This window comes from Chrysemys picta, chromosome 3 (assembly GCF_011386835.1).
Source record: "Chrysemys picta bellii isolate R12L10 chromosome 3, ASM1138683v2, whole genome shotgun sequence".
NCBI classification, from domain to species: Eukaryota; Metazoa; Chordata; order Testudines; family Emydidae; genus Chrysemys; species Chrysemys picta.
In genome coordinates this window covers 184,945,213-184,963,235 of record NC_088793.1, presented here as the reverse complement: position 1 = coordinate 184,963,235, position 18,023 = coordinate 184,945,213, and the positions used below count along the sequence as shown (strand labels likewise).

At 50.6% G+C, this 18,023-nt stretch overlaps 1 protein-coding gene across 12 annotated transcripts in view; it reads left to right on the top strand.

Moving 5' to 3' along the window:
* The window catches only part of PPP4R3B (protein phosphatase 4 regulatory subunit 3B), an 83,382-nt gene that overhangs the window by 31,521 nt on the left and 33,838 nt on the right, over nucleotides 1-18,023 (top strand). For 10 of the 12 annotated variants that reach the window (XR_010600249.1, XM_024106010.3, XM_005299019.5 and 7 more), the window contains 3 exons: nucleotides 12,302-12,343; nucleotides 16,003-16,161; nucleotides 17,152-17,321. Coding sequence is in view for 11 of the 12 variants with exons in the window: in XM_024106010.3 (XP_023961778.1) it covers nucleotides 12,302-12,343; nucleotides 16,003-16,161; nucleotides 17,152-17,321 (371 nt within the window). In the remaining variant the exon portion in view is untranslated. The remainder of the gene's footprint in view (nucleotides 1-12,301; nucleotides 12,344-16,002; nucleotides 16,162-17,151; nucleotides 17,322-18,023) is intronic. The other 2 variants (XM_065590801.1, XM_065590800.1) reach the window with 1 other exon arrangement.

Genomic DNA, 18,023 nt, shown 5'->3' with positions numbered 1-18,023 from the left:
GAGACTTGTGGTAGCAGTGCCCCGGTTGGCCGTACATGCATGGCATCTGTCTTGCTCCGCTCTCCCACGAGTGCAGCCAACCGCCACCCAGTTCCTTCTCTACCACCCTTGGTTTCAATCGGAACGACAGCAGTGCCCTTATCTACTCTCGTATTCCTTTAATCTCTGCCCTTTTGTAAGTTAGTTTTCCTAATTGTTTCTCTCTGTTCATTTTTCTTTCATTTTCACATTTAAAAACAAAAAATTCCCGTTTTTCTCCCCGCCTCAGGCGGGCAGCCATTGAAGAGGCATTAGACCTGGACTATTCCCATTCTTCATTCAGCTAGCCTCTCAGACATGCTGGGTTGGCTCTCCAGGTTTCAAGCGCTGTCTGACCTGGGGACTCTCAATACCAGTGACAGACAGCCACTCGCAGTGTGTCCGTTGGGTAATGTGTGTTCCCCCCAGGCAAAAGTGTCCCCACAGCAAGAAACTCACAGTGCGGACAAGAAAGGCCAGGGACCTCCAATTAAAACTTGTAATGATGATGGAGAGATCCCTCTGACCTGCCTCCGACCCCAAGTCCAGGCACCACCTTGCCAAACCTCACCTGCAGCTGCCTCAGATATGCAAAAAATTACAATTAAGGACCCTGGTCCTATCAAAGTCACAAAAAGCGATTCCCGACCGCAAAAACTGCCCCGGTACAGACAGCACCCAGAGCGCCCGACTGCGAGGCACTGGGACTATCCAGTACCGATATGTCTCGAGGAGCAAAAGACCCTATGCGGTCTCTCTCTGTCTCCTAGCTTGGAATCCAGGGAACAGAAACCTCAGACACAAAGCAGCACTGTGGCGCCACCTGCTGCACCAATACAATATGACAAGTCTGGTTCCCAACCTCAGCTAGCCTGCACTGCTGCCACTGAGTCTCCCAGATACCACAACAGTTTGTCAGCCATACAGACCTACTCATTGCTTCCACCCTGGGAACTTCGCTCTTTGGCACCGATGACGCCCTGGCCAGGTCAGGGCCAAGCTTTATCACTACACCCGCTGGCTCGTCCCCTCCTCTCTCCAGTGATGAAGTGGAGACAGGAGTGGGCACACTTTACCACCCCTCTCCTAAACCTGGACCTGCTCGGTCACAAGGCGTGGGTTGGCAACCTCCACTTGGGTGCCCCCTCCCATGGCCTTCCCACCTCAGTGGGCACACTGGGACCCCTGAGCATTATACAGAGCCCAAACCACCCAGCCATCCAGTCCACCTAGGTCCAGGACAGAGCGGTCGCCTCTGCTGTCTGATCCAGCTTCCCTAGAACTGGAGGAGGAAGCTGCAGACAGGATAGAGGTTGACATCCTCCTACCTACCCACATCCCGACTTCGTCTCTGGACGAAACAATAATGCCCCCCCCGCACGTCAGGAGATGACTTCAAATCCTAACATAAGCTGACAGATATTTTGGCTGACAGAAAAGCTTGCAATATAGCACTATCCATTAATGCTGCCATCATGGACTCAGCAAAAGCTTTATGGCAGACTCCAGCCACGGCCCCGCTTTCTTGTCCACCAAGGGTGGGCGAACTACAGCTCGCGGGCCACAAAATCCACCAGCTGATTTTAATCCGGCCCTCGAGCTCCTGCTGGGGAGCGGGGTCAGGGGCTGCTCCGTGCACACATGCCACAGCTTCACATGGCTCCCTGAAGTAGGGGCATGTCCCCCCTCCGGCTCCTATGTGTAGGGTCAGCCAGGGGGCTCTGTATGCTGCCCCGTCCCAAGCACCATCCCCGCAGCTCCCATTGGCTGGAAACTGGGGCCAATGGGAACTGCAAGGACGGGGCAGTGCGCGGAGCCGCCTGGCCACGCCTCTGTGTAGGAGCCAGAGGCGGGACATGCTGCTGCTTCTGGGAGCTGCTTGAGGTCAGCACCACCTAGATCCTGCACCCCAGAGCCCCTCCCAGGCCCCAGCCCTGATAGCCCTCCAAACCCCTTGATCCCAGCCAAGAGCACCCTCCTGCACCCCAAACTCCTTCCCCACTCCAGAGCCTGCACCCCCGGCTAGAGCCGCCCCTGCATCCCAATCCCCTTCCCCAACCTGGAGTCCCCTTCTGCACCCAGAACTTCTCATTTCTGGCCCCATCCTAGAGCCCATACCCCCAGCCAGAGCCCTCACCCCAACCTCAATTACGTGAGCATTCATGGCCCACAATACCCAGATGTGGCCCTCGGGCCAAAAAGTTTGCCCGCCCCGTTGTAAGCAATCTGACAAGAAGTACTATGTGTCGTGTAAAGGAGCTGAGTTTTTGCTTACCCACCCTACTCCAAACTGATCGGTGGTAGAGGCAGTTAATCAAAGCGGGAGGCAACATCAAACCAAAACCACCCCCTACGATAAAGATTGGAAAGGCCTAGGCCTCTTTGGCAGGCGACCCTCCAATTTCGCATAGCAAACTATTCTACGTTACTGGCCATGTGGGCGCGCGCGCGCACACAATTTTTTCTCAGATGTCATCTTTTATTGAGCAGATCCCAGCTTAAAAAAAACAGTATAAAGCCGATTATTGCAGAAGGTTTTCTCATCACCAGAACTGCCCTGAAAGGCTTCTCTGGATTCTGCTGACACGGCGGCCTGCTCCATCGCCATGTCCGTTGTCTTGCAGAGGACTTCATGGCTCCATTTCTTGGGCGTCCCCAGGGAAGTTCAGGTGACAGTAGAGGACTTGCCTTTTGAAGGGCAAAAATTGTTTGCAGAGAGCACGGACCTCTCCTCACACACCTTGAAGGACTCCCATGTGACACTAAAGACAGTAGAATCTATATCCCTGCAAACAAAAAGAAACAGGGCAGATTCTACAACCAACAATTCTGTCCTGCCCCAAACACTCAGCCTCAACGACATTATGATCAACGCAGCAAGCAGTGCCAGGTGAGATGCAGGAGCAGTCGTTTACGTCTCAGCCATCCACTTCTAGGCAAACGTTTTGAAGTGTTGGTCGAGGACATGAGAGCCCCATGTTCTCCAATTAAAGTGTCACCTCTAATTTCCAGCCCATTTGAGGACCGCCTTACACCCTTTTACCCAGTCTGGAGAAACATTACCAGAGATATGTGGGTTCTGGAAATTATACAGAAGGGCTATTCCATCCCCTTTCTTTCCATTCCACCTATCCACCCCCGTCCCTCTTCAGGGACCCATCTCCTGAGCAGGAAATACACCATCTCCTGCGATTAGGTGCTACGGAACCAGTACCGGTTCAGCACAGGGGTCGGGGGTCCTACTCACATTACTTTCTCACTCCGAAGAAAACAGGTGGATGAAGGCCCATTCTGGACTTAGGCAAACTGAAGAAGTTTGTGAGAACACAGCGCTTCAAGATGGTAACCCTAGCAACCATAATTCCGGCATTGGAGAAAGGAGATTGGCTCTCGGCCATCGCCCTACAGGCGCTTACTTTCACCTCACTATCCACCTGGCGCACAGGAGATTCCTACGATTCACTCTGGGCAACCTACACTACCAATACAAGGTACTTCCCTTTGGCCTCTCTATGGCTCCAAGGGCTTTTTCCAAAGTACTGGCCATTGCAGCAGCACATCTTCGCAAGCAGGGTTTGACCATGTTCCCCTATTTAGACTGCCTGCTAAAAACACTGACATACAACGAGGCAGTTCACGCCACTCACACCACTCTAACCCTATTTACAAACCAATCTACAGAAATCCAGCCCAACTGGACCACAACCCAACAACTGCACTTTATAGGGGCACACCTCATGTCACAGCATTAGCATGGCTACCCCAACAACGTTTTTTGCCTTAACAAACCTAATCACAACAGTAAGACACAGCTCACAAACGTTTGCCAGAACATGCCTACAACTTCTCGGACACATGTCGGATACCACGTTTGTCATGAAACATGCCAGGCTGCATATGAGATGTCTACAAACCTGGCTACTCGCTGTATACATTCCTCGCAGACACTCTATCAACAATGCCCAGCAGAGTAAAAGACTCACTCACATGGTGGACAAAACACAAACGTCTGCTCAGGCGTTCCCTTCCAAAGGGGGGAAACCCCATCAGTCACTATAACCACGGATGCCTCTCTGGTAGGATGGGGGGCACACTTGGCCGACAACATCTTCCAGGGCCGATGGTCCTTAGAGGAGTCAAATCTCCACATAAATCTATTGGAACTCCGAGCAGTTCTAAATGCCTGCCATCACTTTCTCCCCGTGATCCACAACAAAACTATCCAGATTCTTGTGGACAATTTGGTGACTGTTTTATATAAATCGCCAAAGGAGGGGCCCGATCTTACCTGCTCTGCACAAAAGCAGCCTGCCTCTGGCAATGGTGTATCTCCAACAACATAGGATGCCGTGATGTGTATATCTACTTGGAAACCAGAATGCCACAGCAGACGACCTCAGCAGGAACTTCTCATGGATGCACGAGTGGGAACTAGACCCACAAATTCTGCAAACTATAGTCCAACAATGGGGATTCCCCTCAATAGACCTTTTTGCCACGACCCACAATGCCAAATGTCCACAATACTGCTCCTGAGTGGGACTGGGACACAACTCTCTGAGACGCCTTCCTCATCAAATGGGGGCCCCTGCTCCTGTATGCCTTCCGCACCCCCTCCTCCCCCCGGATCCTCCTGTTGAGTCGTATCCTACACAAGATCAGAGAAGACCAATCTAGAGTCATCTTGATTGCACCAGCATGGCCCAGACACCCATCCACTGACTAAGTGCTTTCTCGAGGGTATAGAGAACATTTACCCCACAATAAGGGACCCCAGCCTTGTTCTCGGTGCCCTCCTGGGCAAACCCTTTGAACCAGTAGTGACCTGCTCGTTCCTACACTTCTCCATGAAGGTTGCCTTTTTAGTAGCTATCACATCAGCACGAAGGATGGGAGAGTTGGGTGCCCTAATGGCACACCCACCTTATACCACATTCCTCAAGGACAAAGTAATCCTATGCTCACATCCCAAATTCATACCCAAGGTTGCCTCCCTCTTCCATTTCAACGAACCCATTCACTTACCTGTATTCTTTCCCAAGCCACACGCCAACTACAGGGAGGTGTCCGTTCACACACTAGATGTCCGCAGAGCACTAGTGTTCTATAGAAAGAGAACACAAACATTCAGAAGATTGTCCAGGATATTCGTATCCACAAAAGAACGATCAAAAGGCCAAACCATTTCCAAACAAACCTTCTAAATGGATCTCTAATTGTATCAGTGTTACCAAAATTACAATTTGCAAGCTCCTTCTGGACTTTGCACACACTCTACTAGGGCTGTGTCCACATCCATAGCCTTTCTCAAACATGTACCCATCACGGGTATTTGTAAAGCAGCTACCTGGGCATCGCCCCATACTTTCACCAAACATTATGCCCTGGAACAGTAGTCCACTGTAGACACTCGCTTTAGTCTATTGGTACTCTCCACCATACATACATCAACTTTGAAGCCCCTCTTCTCCACCGAGAGGCACTGCTCTTCAGTCCCCTAAAGTGGAGCACCCACAGGGACACTCCTTGAAGAAGAGGTTACTCACCTTGTGCAGTAACTGAGGTTCTTCTTCGAGTGCTTGCTCATATCGATTCCAATTAGGTGTGCGCGCGCTGTGTGCACGATCGTCGGAGAATTTTCTACCCTAGCAACACCGGCGGGTCGGCTGTGGAGCCCCCTAGAGTGGCGCCTTCATGGCGCTGGATATATACCCCAGCCGACCCGGCGCCCCCTCAGTTCCTTCTTACCGCCCCTGACGGTCGTTGGAACTGTGGAGCGCGGCGTAGCTGTTCTCCACTCTCCCTAGCTTATTCCATTTATTGATAGTTATAGTTATAGTTCTAGTTGTATATAGTTAGATAGTTGTTTAAATCACTTTATTAATAGTTGTTGTATAGTTAAAGGGGATTAAGGGGTTGTTCTCCCCCTTTTTCCCCCGGCGCGTGGCCGGGCTCATGCCCAAGGCTCCCGGCTTCAAACAGTGCGCGTCCTGCGCTAAGCCTATGCCAACAAGTGACCCGCACGACTCGTGTCTGAAGTGCCTGGGGGAGTCCCATCAGATAGATAAGTGTAAGATCTGTAAGGCCTTCAGACAGAGAACCAAGAAGGAGCGGGACTTTCGGCTTCGGCAACTCCTTATGGAGGCGGCACTTAGCCCGGACGCTCCATCGGCGCGTCAAGCCCCAGCACCAAGCGCCTCGGTGCGCAGTGCCCCGGCGGCACCGACCATTCCGACTCCGAGTGGCGTCGGACAAGCCTCCACGGCACCGGACCCCGTCGGCACCGCACCCACAGCAAGTGCCTCGGCGCCGATCATCATCGCCGGGACATAAAAAATCCCATAAGACGCAGGGGACTGCCGTACCGAAGATGCCGGCTCCCCCGGCACCGGGGGTAGAGCCGCGTCCGCCTGTGGAGCACCAAAAACAGGTGCCTCCGGCACCGTCGACTCCGGCTCCGAAGCCGTTGAGTCCGGTGCAGACAGGATCACCACCGCGACCGGCGGTGATACAGTGCCTCCCGTCGACCCCAGAGACCTTCGCGACGGCGAGAGACTTGATCGCTCTCACGGAGCCGGCACCGCCCCAACCACCGGCACCGTCGGCGCCGTTGACTCGTCCGGTCCAGTCCAGGGGGAAACCTGCCTTGATGCGCCCTCCATCGCAGGGACTGGAACCATGGCACCGTTCCAGGTCCCGAAGCAGGTCCCCATGCCGCTCGCAGTCCCGGCGCCGGATATCACCTCGGCACCGGTCGTACTCGCGGCTAAGATCATCGTCGCGGCACCGTTCTACGTCCCGGCACCGCTATGATCGTCGGTACCGGTCAACATCGAGACGTAGTTCTTGGCACCGTTACGATCGACGCTCAACGTCGAGGGGTCGCTCCCGGCACCGGGCCTACTCGAGGTCGCCGTCCAGGTCCAGGTCCGACTCCCGGCACCGGCGCGGTCATCGGCACCGATCGCGATCTCGGCACCGATCGCCGGCACCGCACAGAGATAGAGCATCTCCAGACCGGCACCGTGCGGCACCGTATCCCATGGGGATCATCTCGGCGCAGTCGGCACAGCCATGGCCATCGAGATCGGTGTCTCGCTCCTCTGAGGACGCATCGAGATCGGCATACCCCCCTCAGGGGCAAGCCGAGGAACAAGATATGGGCCACTGGCAGGAGTTAGCAGAGGACCCTGCTCACGGCCCCTCTCACTGGTCATTCTGGATCCCGTGGGCGTACCACCAAGCGCAAGGGGCTCCACTAACTTCAGCCTCTCGCTTGGGACACTCTGACAGAAGGGCCCCAGAGTCCACCATCTCTCGCCCTCCTCCAGGGGGCATGGAGGCTTCCGTGCCCGCACCACCTGACGTCCTGGACCCAGGGGCAGGTGATGCTCCGTCCCAGGAACGGGGAGACCAGGACCCTCCCTTGGATCCCTTACCACCTGAGGCATCTTCCTCTTCCTCTCCAGATGAGGCAGTGGCGGGCACGTCGTGCACAGGTCCACCCCCGATAGATCTTCGGGCTCATCAGGACCTCTTACGTAGGGTGGCCCGTAATATGGACCTACAGGCGGAGGAGATAGTGGAGGTGCAGGACCCCATTGTAAATATCCTCTCGGCGGATGCCCCATCCAGAGTGGCGTTGCCCCTGATCCGCACGATCCAGGCTAACGCCACTACGATATGGCAAACTCCTGCCTCTATTCCACCCACAGCCAGAGGGGTGGAGAGAAAGTACTTTGTCCCCTCAAAGGACTATGAGTACCTGTATACTCCTCCACAGCCGTGTTCACTGGTGGTGTCATCGGTGAATGCAAGGGAGCGCCACGGTCAACAGGCCGCAGCGCCCAAATCGAAGGAGGCTAAGCGCCTCGATTTGTTTGGCCGTAAAGTTTATTCAGCCGGAGGGTTACAACTCAGAGCGGCTAACCAGCAGGCGCTCCTGAGCCGTTATAGCTTTAATTCCTGGAACTCTATGGGGAAGTTCAAGGAATTGATTCCCCAAGATTCCAGGGAAGAGTTCGGGGCCTTAGTCGAGGAAGGTAAGAAGGTGGCTCGGACTTCCTTACAGGCCTCCTTAGATATAGCGGACTTGGCTGCGAGAACCCTGGCGTCAGGTATCGCTATGCGAAGGACCTCCTGGCTCCAAGTTTCGGGTTTGCCCCCTGAGTTGCAACAAACCCTGCAGGATTTGCCCTTTGAGGGACATGGGTTGTTCTCTGATAAGACGGACTCTCGCCTGCAGAGCCTCAAGGACTCCAGAACAATCATGCGCTCCCTGGGGATGCACGTTGCGGGTCCTCAGCGCAGGCCATTTAGGCCTCAGCCTCAGCGCTTCTACCCCCCCCCACCTCGTCAGAGACAGGACTCTGCCCGGAGGCGGGGGCGAGGTGGTAGAAGAAGGTGGACCGGCCCTCAACCCGGTCAGAACCAAGGGCCACCAAGACCACCCTCAGGCCCCAGGCAGAACTTTTGAAGGTGCGGTCGAGGACGGCGCCCCAGTCATCCCCCCAGGATCCAGCCCCCTCCTTTCGGGATCGCCTCTCCCACTTCCACCGTACTTGGTCCCTTATAACCTCGGACCGTTGGGTCCTTCGCACGGTGGAGAGGGGATACGCTATCCAGTTTTCTTCATCCCGTCCCTCTTCAGGGACCCTTCTCACGAGCAACTTCTTATACAGGAGGTTTCCACGCTCCTTTCTATGGGGGCCATAGAGGAGGTTCCAGTAGAGTTAAGGGGCAGGGGATTTTATTCCCGTTACTTCCTGATCCCCAAGTCCAAAGGGGGTCTGAGACCCATCTTAGACTTGCGCGGACTCAACAAATTTATAGTAAAGTTGAAGTTCCGCATGGTCTCTTTAGGGGCCATTATTCCTTCCCTCGATCCTGGAGACTGGTTCGCCGCCCTCGACATGAAAGACGCATACTTTCATATTGCAATTTACCCACCTCACAGACGCTTCCTGCGATTCGTGGTAAGCAAGGTGCACTATCAGTTTGCAGTCCTTCCCTTCGGCCTATCCTCGGCCCCAAGAGTGTTTACGAAATGTATGGCTGTTGTGGCAGCGTACCTTCGTCGACAAGGGATACAGGTGTTCCCGTACCTAGACGACTGGTTGGTACGCGGTCGCACCAAAGAGCAAGTTCGAGCTCACGTCCACATAATAGTGCACACATTCAACGAGTTGGGCATCCTACTCAACAGGGACAAATCCACTCTAGAGCCTACCCAGAGAATAGAATTTATCGGCGCAGTCCTGGACTCCGGACGTGCACAAGCTGTCCTACCAGACAATCGCTTTCATACCATCACGTGCCTCATTCAAGGGCTCAGGGCCTTCCCAACTACCACGGTGAGGTCATGCCTTGCCCTGCTGGGTCACATGGCTTCTTGCACGTACGTAACCAGGCATGCCAGACTTCGGCTTCGCCCACTCCAGACCTGGGTGTCATCGGTATACCGCCCACATCGGGACAGCCTGAACATGGTGGTCACGGTCCCGAACTCGGTCCTGACCTCCCTCACCTGGTGGCTAGATCACAATGTGGTTTGCGAGGGGATGCCATTTCACGCCCCACAACCCTCTCTGCACCTGGTCACAGACGCATCATCGCTGGGTTGGGGTGCCCATCTCAACGAACACCATACCCAGGGCCTGTGGACTGCACCCCAGCTAGCCCTGCACATCAATGTTCGGGAACTGATGGCGGTGCGCCTGGCGTGCCAGGCATTTCTCAATCTCCTACGTGGCCGCTGTGTGTTAGTTCTCATCGACAACACCACGGCCATGTTTTACATCAACAGGCAAGGAGGAGCACGTTCGTCGACTCTATGCCAAGAGGCGATTCGCCTATGGGACTTCTGCATCGCCCACTCAATCCATCTCACGGCATCGTTCCTCCCTGGAGTCCAGAACACTTTAGCGGACCGACTCAGCAGGTCCTTTCAGACGCACGAGTGGTCTATCCGTCCGGACATCATATATTCCGTTTTCCAGAAGTGGGGGTTTCCCCAGGTAGATCTGTTTGCATCTCGAGCCAACAGAAAGTGCCACGTGTTCTGCTCCCTACAAGGACGAGCTCCGGGCTCTCTCTCGGATGCGTTTCTCCTCCCCTGGAAAGACCACCTGTTTTATGCCTTCCCTCCATTTCCTCTGGTCCACAAGGTGCTGCTCAAATTGCGCAGAGACCAGGCACAAGTAATTCTGGTCGCTCCAGCGTGGCCGAGACAACACTGGTACACCACGCTGTTAGAGCTCTCTGTTCAGACACCGATCCCGCTCCCATTATGTCCAGATCTCATCTCTCAGGACCACGGCCGACTGCGTCACCCCGACCTGCAATCGCTCCACCTCACGGCGTGGTTGCTCCATGGTTCACCCAGGCTGAGCAACAATGCTCGCACTCTGTCCAACAGATTCTGCTGAGCAGTAGGAAGCCTTCAACACGGACCACGTACTTGGCCAAGTGGAAGCGGTTTTCCTGTTGGTGCGAACAACGAGCCATGTCCCCGTTACAGGCACCCATTCCTCTCATATTGGAATATCTCCTCTCCCTAAAACAGCAATGTCTCACTCCGACCCCACCACCTAAGTTGGGCTTGGGAGTCACCTAATTGGAATCTATATGAGCAAGCACTCGAAGAAGAAAAGACGGTTACTCACCGTTGTAACTGTTGTTCTTCGAGATGTGTTGCTCATATCCATTCCAAACCCGCCCCCCGTCCCCACTGTCGGAGTAGCCGGCAAGAAGGAACTGAGGGGGCGCCGGGTCAGCTGGGGTATATATCCAGCGCCATGAAGGCGCCACTCTAGGGGGCTCCACAGCCGACCCGCCGGTGTTGCTAGGGTAGAAAATTCTCCGACGATCGTGCACGCGGCGCGCGCACACCTAATTGGAATGGATATGAGCAACACATCTCGAAGAACAACAGTTACAACGGTGAGTAACCGTCTTTTCTTCAAGATGGTTGTCCTTGTGGGTGCTCCACTAGCTACCCTCCTCCCCATTCTGCTTCAGAGTTTCAGCTCGATCCTCTGTGGTAGAGAAGGAACTGGGTGGCGGTTGGCTGTGCTCGGGGATAGCCGCTCGGAGCAGCCAGCTGGGGCAATGCTACCACAAGTCTCCCAACTTGAAGCGCAGGGCACCAAGACACCTAAAGTGGAGCACCCACAGGGACAACCATCTCGAAGAACCTCAGTTACTGCACAAGGTGAGTAATCTTCTCTTTGTAAGTAACACAATTTGAACCCTTTTCTCCTATCTGTCGGTTTAAAAAAAAAAAAAGTATTTGAGTTCTCCAGGCAACATGAAATGTTGCTGAAATAATAATACTACTCAGCACTTTTTGTCTCCGAAGTACTTCACAAAGAGAAATGTATCCTCATAACACCTCTGTGAGGTATGTAATTCTTACGATCCCCATTTTAAAAGATGGGGAAACTAAACAAGAGCTACTTTTCAAATATGTTTTGAGACTGTCCATTATCTCACTTAAAATGACTGTGGTCTATCTAATGAAGAATGTGTTAGCTGGATAGTTGGCAAATATTAAAAAGGGAATTCTTTATCTATTTCTGTGTACTTTATAAATATTCTTATGAAATGGGGAGTAGCTACCAGTCGTGGGAGCACGGCTCCTAGTGCTGGTGTACTGGCTATCCTGGCGCTTTACAACGCTGAAACTTGCAGCGCTCGGAGGGGGTGGGGAGTTTTTTCACACCCCCTGAGCGAGAAAGTTGCAGCACTGGAAAGTGGCAGCGTAGACAAGGCCTCTGTCACAATATCAGTCTATCTGGAGACTGAGGAAAACAGCACTGCTTAAGTCAACCATTCAGACATGACTGGAAAGTGATCTTCACAGTCACAATTGTGTTTTTTAAAAAAAGAAAGCTTAGGGTACGTCTAGACTACCCGCTGATTATAATCTAAATTATAAGGTTTTTTATTGTAGAAATAATTAATTTAGATTAAAGATTAACACTACTCCTAAATGTTCAATTAAATATAACAAGCACTCCATTAAGTGTGGGGTTGTTTTTGTTGTGTGTGTTTTTTTTTTTTTTTTTTTTTTTTTTAGGTTTTGTAATTAGAAAAAAATAACCGAAATCTTGCCTGGCATATAAGTCTTTATTGTTATAATGCTTTTGTATAACTTATTAACACAAGAAATTGTGCCATCAGCTGATTGAAGCTAGTAATGGAATTGATGATTTATCTACATTATTAAATAGGCACTTTACAGTGTTTTGAAAATCTGTATTGACACTTATTTTTATATCAGATGCAGCAGTTGGGTCCAACAAGAGTAACACTATTTGTCCTGGTAAGTGGTAGTCTATTTTTATATTTTGAAATTTATTTTGTCAGCATGGGGTTTGTTCAGTATATATTAGGAAAAGGCTCTAAAATAAAATATTTCCAAACTTGAATCTGTTTTTTGTTTGTTTGTTTTTTAAGTCTCCTTTATTAGTTTAGATTACAGTTCTACTTCCTCCCAGCCAACATACACAAAGAACCTTCATTTTCATTTGACTTTGTTTCAGGCTGTCTTACAGAATTTCATAATGGTCCCTTCTGACCTTAAAGTCTATGAGTCTATGAGAATTGTACAGTAACTCCTTGCTTAATGTTGTAGTTATGTTCCTGAAAAATGCTACTTTACGCGAAACAATGTTAAGTGAATCCAGCTTCCCCACAAGAATTAATGTAAATGGGTGGGGAGGGGAGAGGGGTTAGGTTCCAGGAAAAAATTAAATAAGTGTGTGTGTGTGTGTGTATGTATATATATATATAATAAAAATAAATAAATATAATGTACAGAGTCCTGCACTTAGGATGGAAGAATCTGAGAGAGAGAACGAACACAGACATGCCAAACCCGTGGACAAAAATGCAGAAATTGGGCTTGGTTTTGGCTTAATTGACTTGAGTTGCTTGTTGGCTAGTTTTTGGCTTGTAGCTGGTTAATACTTTTTTTTTTTTTTTTCCTTTATTGCCCAGCGCTGACTCCATCAGAATAGCCCGGAGCCTAATGTCCCTTTCTCACTTGGTCCGAGGCTTAAACGACTTGCAAATTTTGCAGCAATTGCTGAGATGGGTTCCCCCAAACAGTGTAAACAGTCTATGTGCGGATCACTCACTGGCATAGGTCGCCTACAAGTGTTGCGCAACTTAAAACCCTGGGGCACGGGGCATGCCCTGGTCCAGCCGCTCTAAACTAAACTAACTAATTCAACTAACTACAAGTACCACACACTGAACGAACAAGCAGTTCTGGGGACGAGCTACAACAAAGCTGGAGCAGAGCAGTTCCGAAGCACCTTCACTGGTGGCAAGAAGGAACTGAGGGTGGGAAGAAGCACGCAGTGCCCCTTATACTCCAGGAATCGCTAGGGGCACTCCCCTACGGCTATTGCTAGGGGATAAACTTCCGGCACCGGTACAAACAGCGAGCATGCACACCTATTGTGGAATACACATGAGCAATCACTCGAAAAATAATAGTCGTCCATCGATGGGCTAGGCCAGCCAAGCCAAATAACCGGCTCCACCAGTGCCACAGCAGGTGCAGTGGCACCGGGCCCAGTGGCTGGCCCAATGGTACCACCGACGCAGCCCCCAGCGGGGGCTTGTTCGGTGGCTGGAGCCAAAGAAGGACCGTCGGCCTCCCTCTCCAGACCTCCAAGGAAGGAGTCGGTGGGATGTACATCCCCGGCACTATGCCCGGAGACCAACCAATGGTGGACCCTCCGGTGCTGGTGGGGACACACAGTACCGCACCGGCCTCCTCACCCTCCCCTGATAAGGTGATTACGGTCCCTCTGTCCCACAGGAGGACTTGATGCCACCCTTTTTTAAGAGTTCTTGGTGTGCCCTAAAGTCTCCACCTCCAGGCAAAGGAGATGGAGGAGCCTCCCTGTTTAATGTATTGTCCTTCTCGGCACCGGGCAGGGTGGCCTTGCCTCTCCATGAAGGGGTGGCGAAAACTTCAAATGCCCTGTGGCAAACCCCGGCCTCATTGGCCCCCATCTCTAAGAGAGCAGAACGCAAGTATTTTGTGCCCGCCAAGGGGCATGAATACTTGTACACCCACCCTGCTCCTAACTCCCTGGTGGTCGAGTCGGTCAACCACAGGGAACTGCAGGGCCAACCAGGCCCTATCCCGAAAAATAAAGATTTGCGGAGGCTGGACTCATTTGGAAGAAAAATTTATTCGTCCTTGAGCTTCCAGTTACGGGTGGCAAACCACCAGGCTCTCCTGGGACGGTATGAGTTCAATCTGTGGGGCTCCCTGCCCAAGTTCAAGGACTTGCTCCAAGAGAGTGACAGGAAGGAGTTCAAAGCGCTGGTGGAGGACGGCACAGTGGCTGCCAGGGCAACCCTGCAGGCAGCTTTGGATGCAGGGGACACGGCCGCACAGTCCATGGCCTCCGTGGTGTCCATGAGAAGGGCGTCATTGCTCCTGCTTTCTGGGCTGTCCAGCCAGGCGCAGACCTCCCTGCAGGACCTCCCATTTGACGGCAAAGCTCCGTTTGCTGAACAAACGGATACAAAGCTGCATGGCCTGGTAGACTCCCGCACGACGCTCCAGACTCTGGGTCTGTGTTCCAGGTCCGGCTAAACCCAAGTTCAAGTGCAGCAGAGTCCCACCCAGGCCACCCATTCAAAATACGAGACCACTTATAAAAAGTCGCGGGACTATAAGAGCACCCACAGAGGCGGTCTTGGCCTGCCTGGGTCCTCCAAGGGCAAGTAGGCGGGGAAAAGGCGGTTTTGAGAAGACACCCTAGCAGTCCTCATCCAGATCCACCCTCAGTAAAGCTCCCCTTCTCCAATTTGACCTCCCAGCCCCCGTATATGGTATTTCATAAAGACAAGATCCAGCTCTGTCCACACCTTTTGTTCTTCCCGACGGTGGTCTCCGCCTATCACATGGGTCAGGATATTTTTCTGTCGGTCCTCTGCCCCAAACCCTATGCGTCCAGTGAGGAGCACTGCCGCCACACACTGGATGTGAGACGGGCTCTGGCTTTTTACCTGGAGTGGACTAAGTGGTTCATGAAAGGTTGGCCAATCTCCACTCAGTGGCGCTCCAACTGGATCACCTTGTGAAGCCATACCTGCTTTAACCTGGCGGGAATCCCTCTGCCATCAATTGTGAAGGCACACTCGACTAGGGCGCAGGCCTCGTCGGCTGCCTTTTTGGCCCATGTCTCTATTCAGGACCTTTGTAGGGCTGCCACATGGTCTTCAGTTCACATGTTCACCTCGCATTATGCGATTGTCTCCCATACCAGGGAGGACGCCAGGTTTGGCAGGGCCATACTCCATCCTGAGAGTTTGACCTCCTTCCCACCTCCAACAGATATAGCTTGGAATCCCCTATTATGGAATACACATGAACAATCAATCGAAGAAAAGACAGTTACCTTTCCGTAACTGGTGTTCTTCGAGATGTGTTGCTCATCTCTATTCCACATCCCGCCCTCCTTCCCCTCTGTTGGAGTTGTTTGGCAAGAAGGAACTGAGGTTCAGGGGGAGCATGCAGTGCACCTTATACCGCGCCATGGAGGCGCCACTCCAGGAGTTGCTAGGGGCGCTCCCCTACTGGTACTGCTAAGGGAAAAACTTCCGGCACTGGTGCACACGGCGAGCATGCACACCTATTGTGGAATAGACCTGAGCAACACATCTTGAAGTACACCAGTTTCGGAAAGGTAACTGTCTTTTCATGGAGTCTGTTCTCTGACAAAGATCTCAAGTAGGTTTTCAGTCTTCACCTACTGACCGAGAAGAAGCATAACCTAGGTATCTAGGCTGGTTTAGGAAGCTCCTTAAGAAGTCAAATTAACAAGTTGATTAAATTTCTATTCACTTTCAACTGTTAATAGGCTGAAACTACTTTGTCATAAGCTGTGGATGAGTAGAAAAGTTTGGTTTGTTTTTGTGTGCCTGATTTAGTTCATTTAATTTTTCTTGTAGATAATTATCAAACAGCACAGCTGCTTGCCTTGATTTTGGAGCTGCTCACCTTTTGTGTGGAACACCACACATATCACATCAAGAATTATATTATGAACAAAGATTTGCTAAGAAGAGTATTGGTCTTGATGAATTCAAAACACACATTTTTGGCCTTGTGTAAGTAGTAAATTGTCGTTTACTTTGTTTTAAAGATTGTGTGCATACATTTAGCACTGAAATACTTCATGGTCAGAATCTGTTGAATTTACATGCAACGCCTTGGATTAATTTGTAAGTGTGTAAATATCCACATTTTAAAAAATCCAGTGAGCCACCAAAGTTGCTATTCTTTATTGAAGTTACCTTGTCGTGTAATTTAGGTCCAAAATGTGACACAACTGTCAAATTAACAGAAACACAAAGGTAGAAGGCTTCAGGAACTTATGTCTAGTCCACCAGCAAAGGCAGGAAACCCACCTGCTTAGTGCTCCAAAGGAAGGTGAAAACAACTGATATTCCCTGCCAATATTCCCAAGTACTGTGTGGTGGAAGGAGAGGTTGGTAATTCTCTTCCCCCTCCACCCCGTGGGATGGATCATTTTGGAATTGGGAAGTAAGAATAAACTATGATTAGGTGTCTAGTCTCACCGAAACTGAGATATTATAAAACCATAAAATCCACTATTATTGGTAGGGAATTAATTAAATTACTATTTTATGCACCATGGTACATAAGAAATGACCTAACATGTTTTGTGCTCGCCTCTCAGAGCTAGACAGCAGAAAGAGTGAACAAATGAACCAATAAAATCTCTATATCAGATGGGCTAACACTTATTGCTGCTTCATGTAAACAAGAAAATAATGGAACCAGAGTTTTGTTGGTTTGTGCGCAACAAGAAATGTGAAAGGAAGAAAGGTTTGCCCGATAGGAAAAAGACAAACCAATAGATGCTTATTTTGAACCTTTCAAAAAGGTGTTTTAAAAACTGCAAGCAAACAAGTATTGAAAAGAACTTTGCAACCCTTTTAACAGATGTTGTCGGTCTCTGGGCTGGTCTCACTCCCACTGAAGTCAGTCTTAGATTTTCTGTTGATTTCAGTAAGAACAGAATGGGGATTGTACAATGATTATCAAAGATCTCTAAATTTTCTTTAAATTTATAGGTGCTCTTCGCTTTATGAGGAGGATAATTGGCCTGAAGGATGAATTTTATAACCGTTATATCACCAAGGGGAACCTGTTTGAGCCAGTTATAAATGCTCTTTTGGATAATGGAACTAGGTACAATCTGCTGAATTCGGCTGTAATTGAACTGTTTGAATTCATCAGAGTGGTAAGTTTTTAAGCAAGTTTTGTTTAAAACACTAAGTTTTAGGCATGTAACATCTCATGTATTGAACACAAAATGCAGAGTCTAGAAAATTTCACACTAAAAAGGATAGTACCAATAACAAAAGTTTAGCTATTATAATACTTCAGTATAAAAGTCTTTTGTTTTGTCTTGTGTTTGCATCTTGCTGGACTATCCTTTTCCTATAACTTTAGAGAGCATGTCTGGCCAAGAAGTTGGGGGTTAGGAACTAGTTAACATTTCTCCTCTTGAAATCAGCATGTAAAATGTACTCTGTGTGTGTGTGTGTGTTGATTAGAGCAATGTTAATTGTTCAAGTGCTTGCTCATATAGATTCCAATTAGGTGTGTGTGCGCCACGTGTGCGGCCGTCGGAGAACTTTTACCCTAGCAGCACCTGGTGGGTCGGCTGTGAAGCCCCCTGGAGTGGCGCCTTCATGGCGCTGGATATATACTGCGGCCAACCCACTGCCCCCTCAGTTCCTTCTTACCGCCTGTGACGGTCGTTGGAACTGTGGAGCTCGGCTTTGCTGCTCTCCACTCTCCCTAGCGTTTTTTCTCTCAACAGTGTTAATAGTTTAATAGTTTATAGTTATAGAGTTTTTATATAGTTATAGTGTAAATAGTTCTATTTAGCAGGGTTGGCAGGGATCTTTCCCTCCTCCCCGCTGGTAGTTTGGGCTCA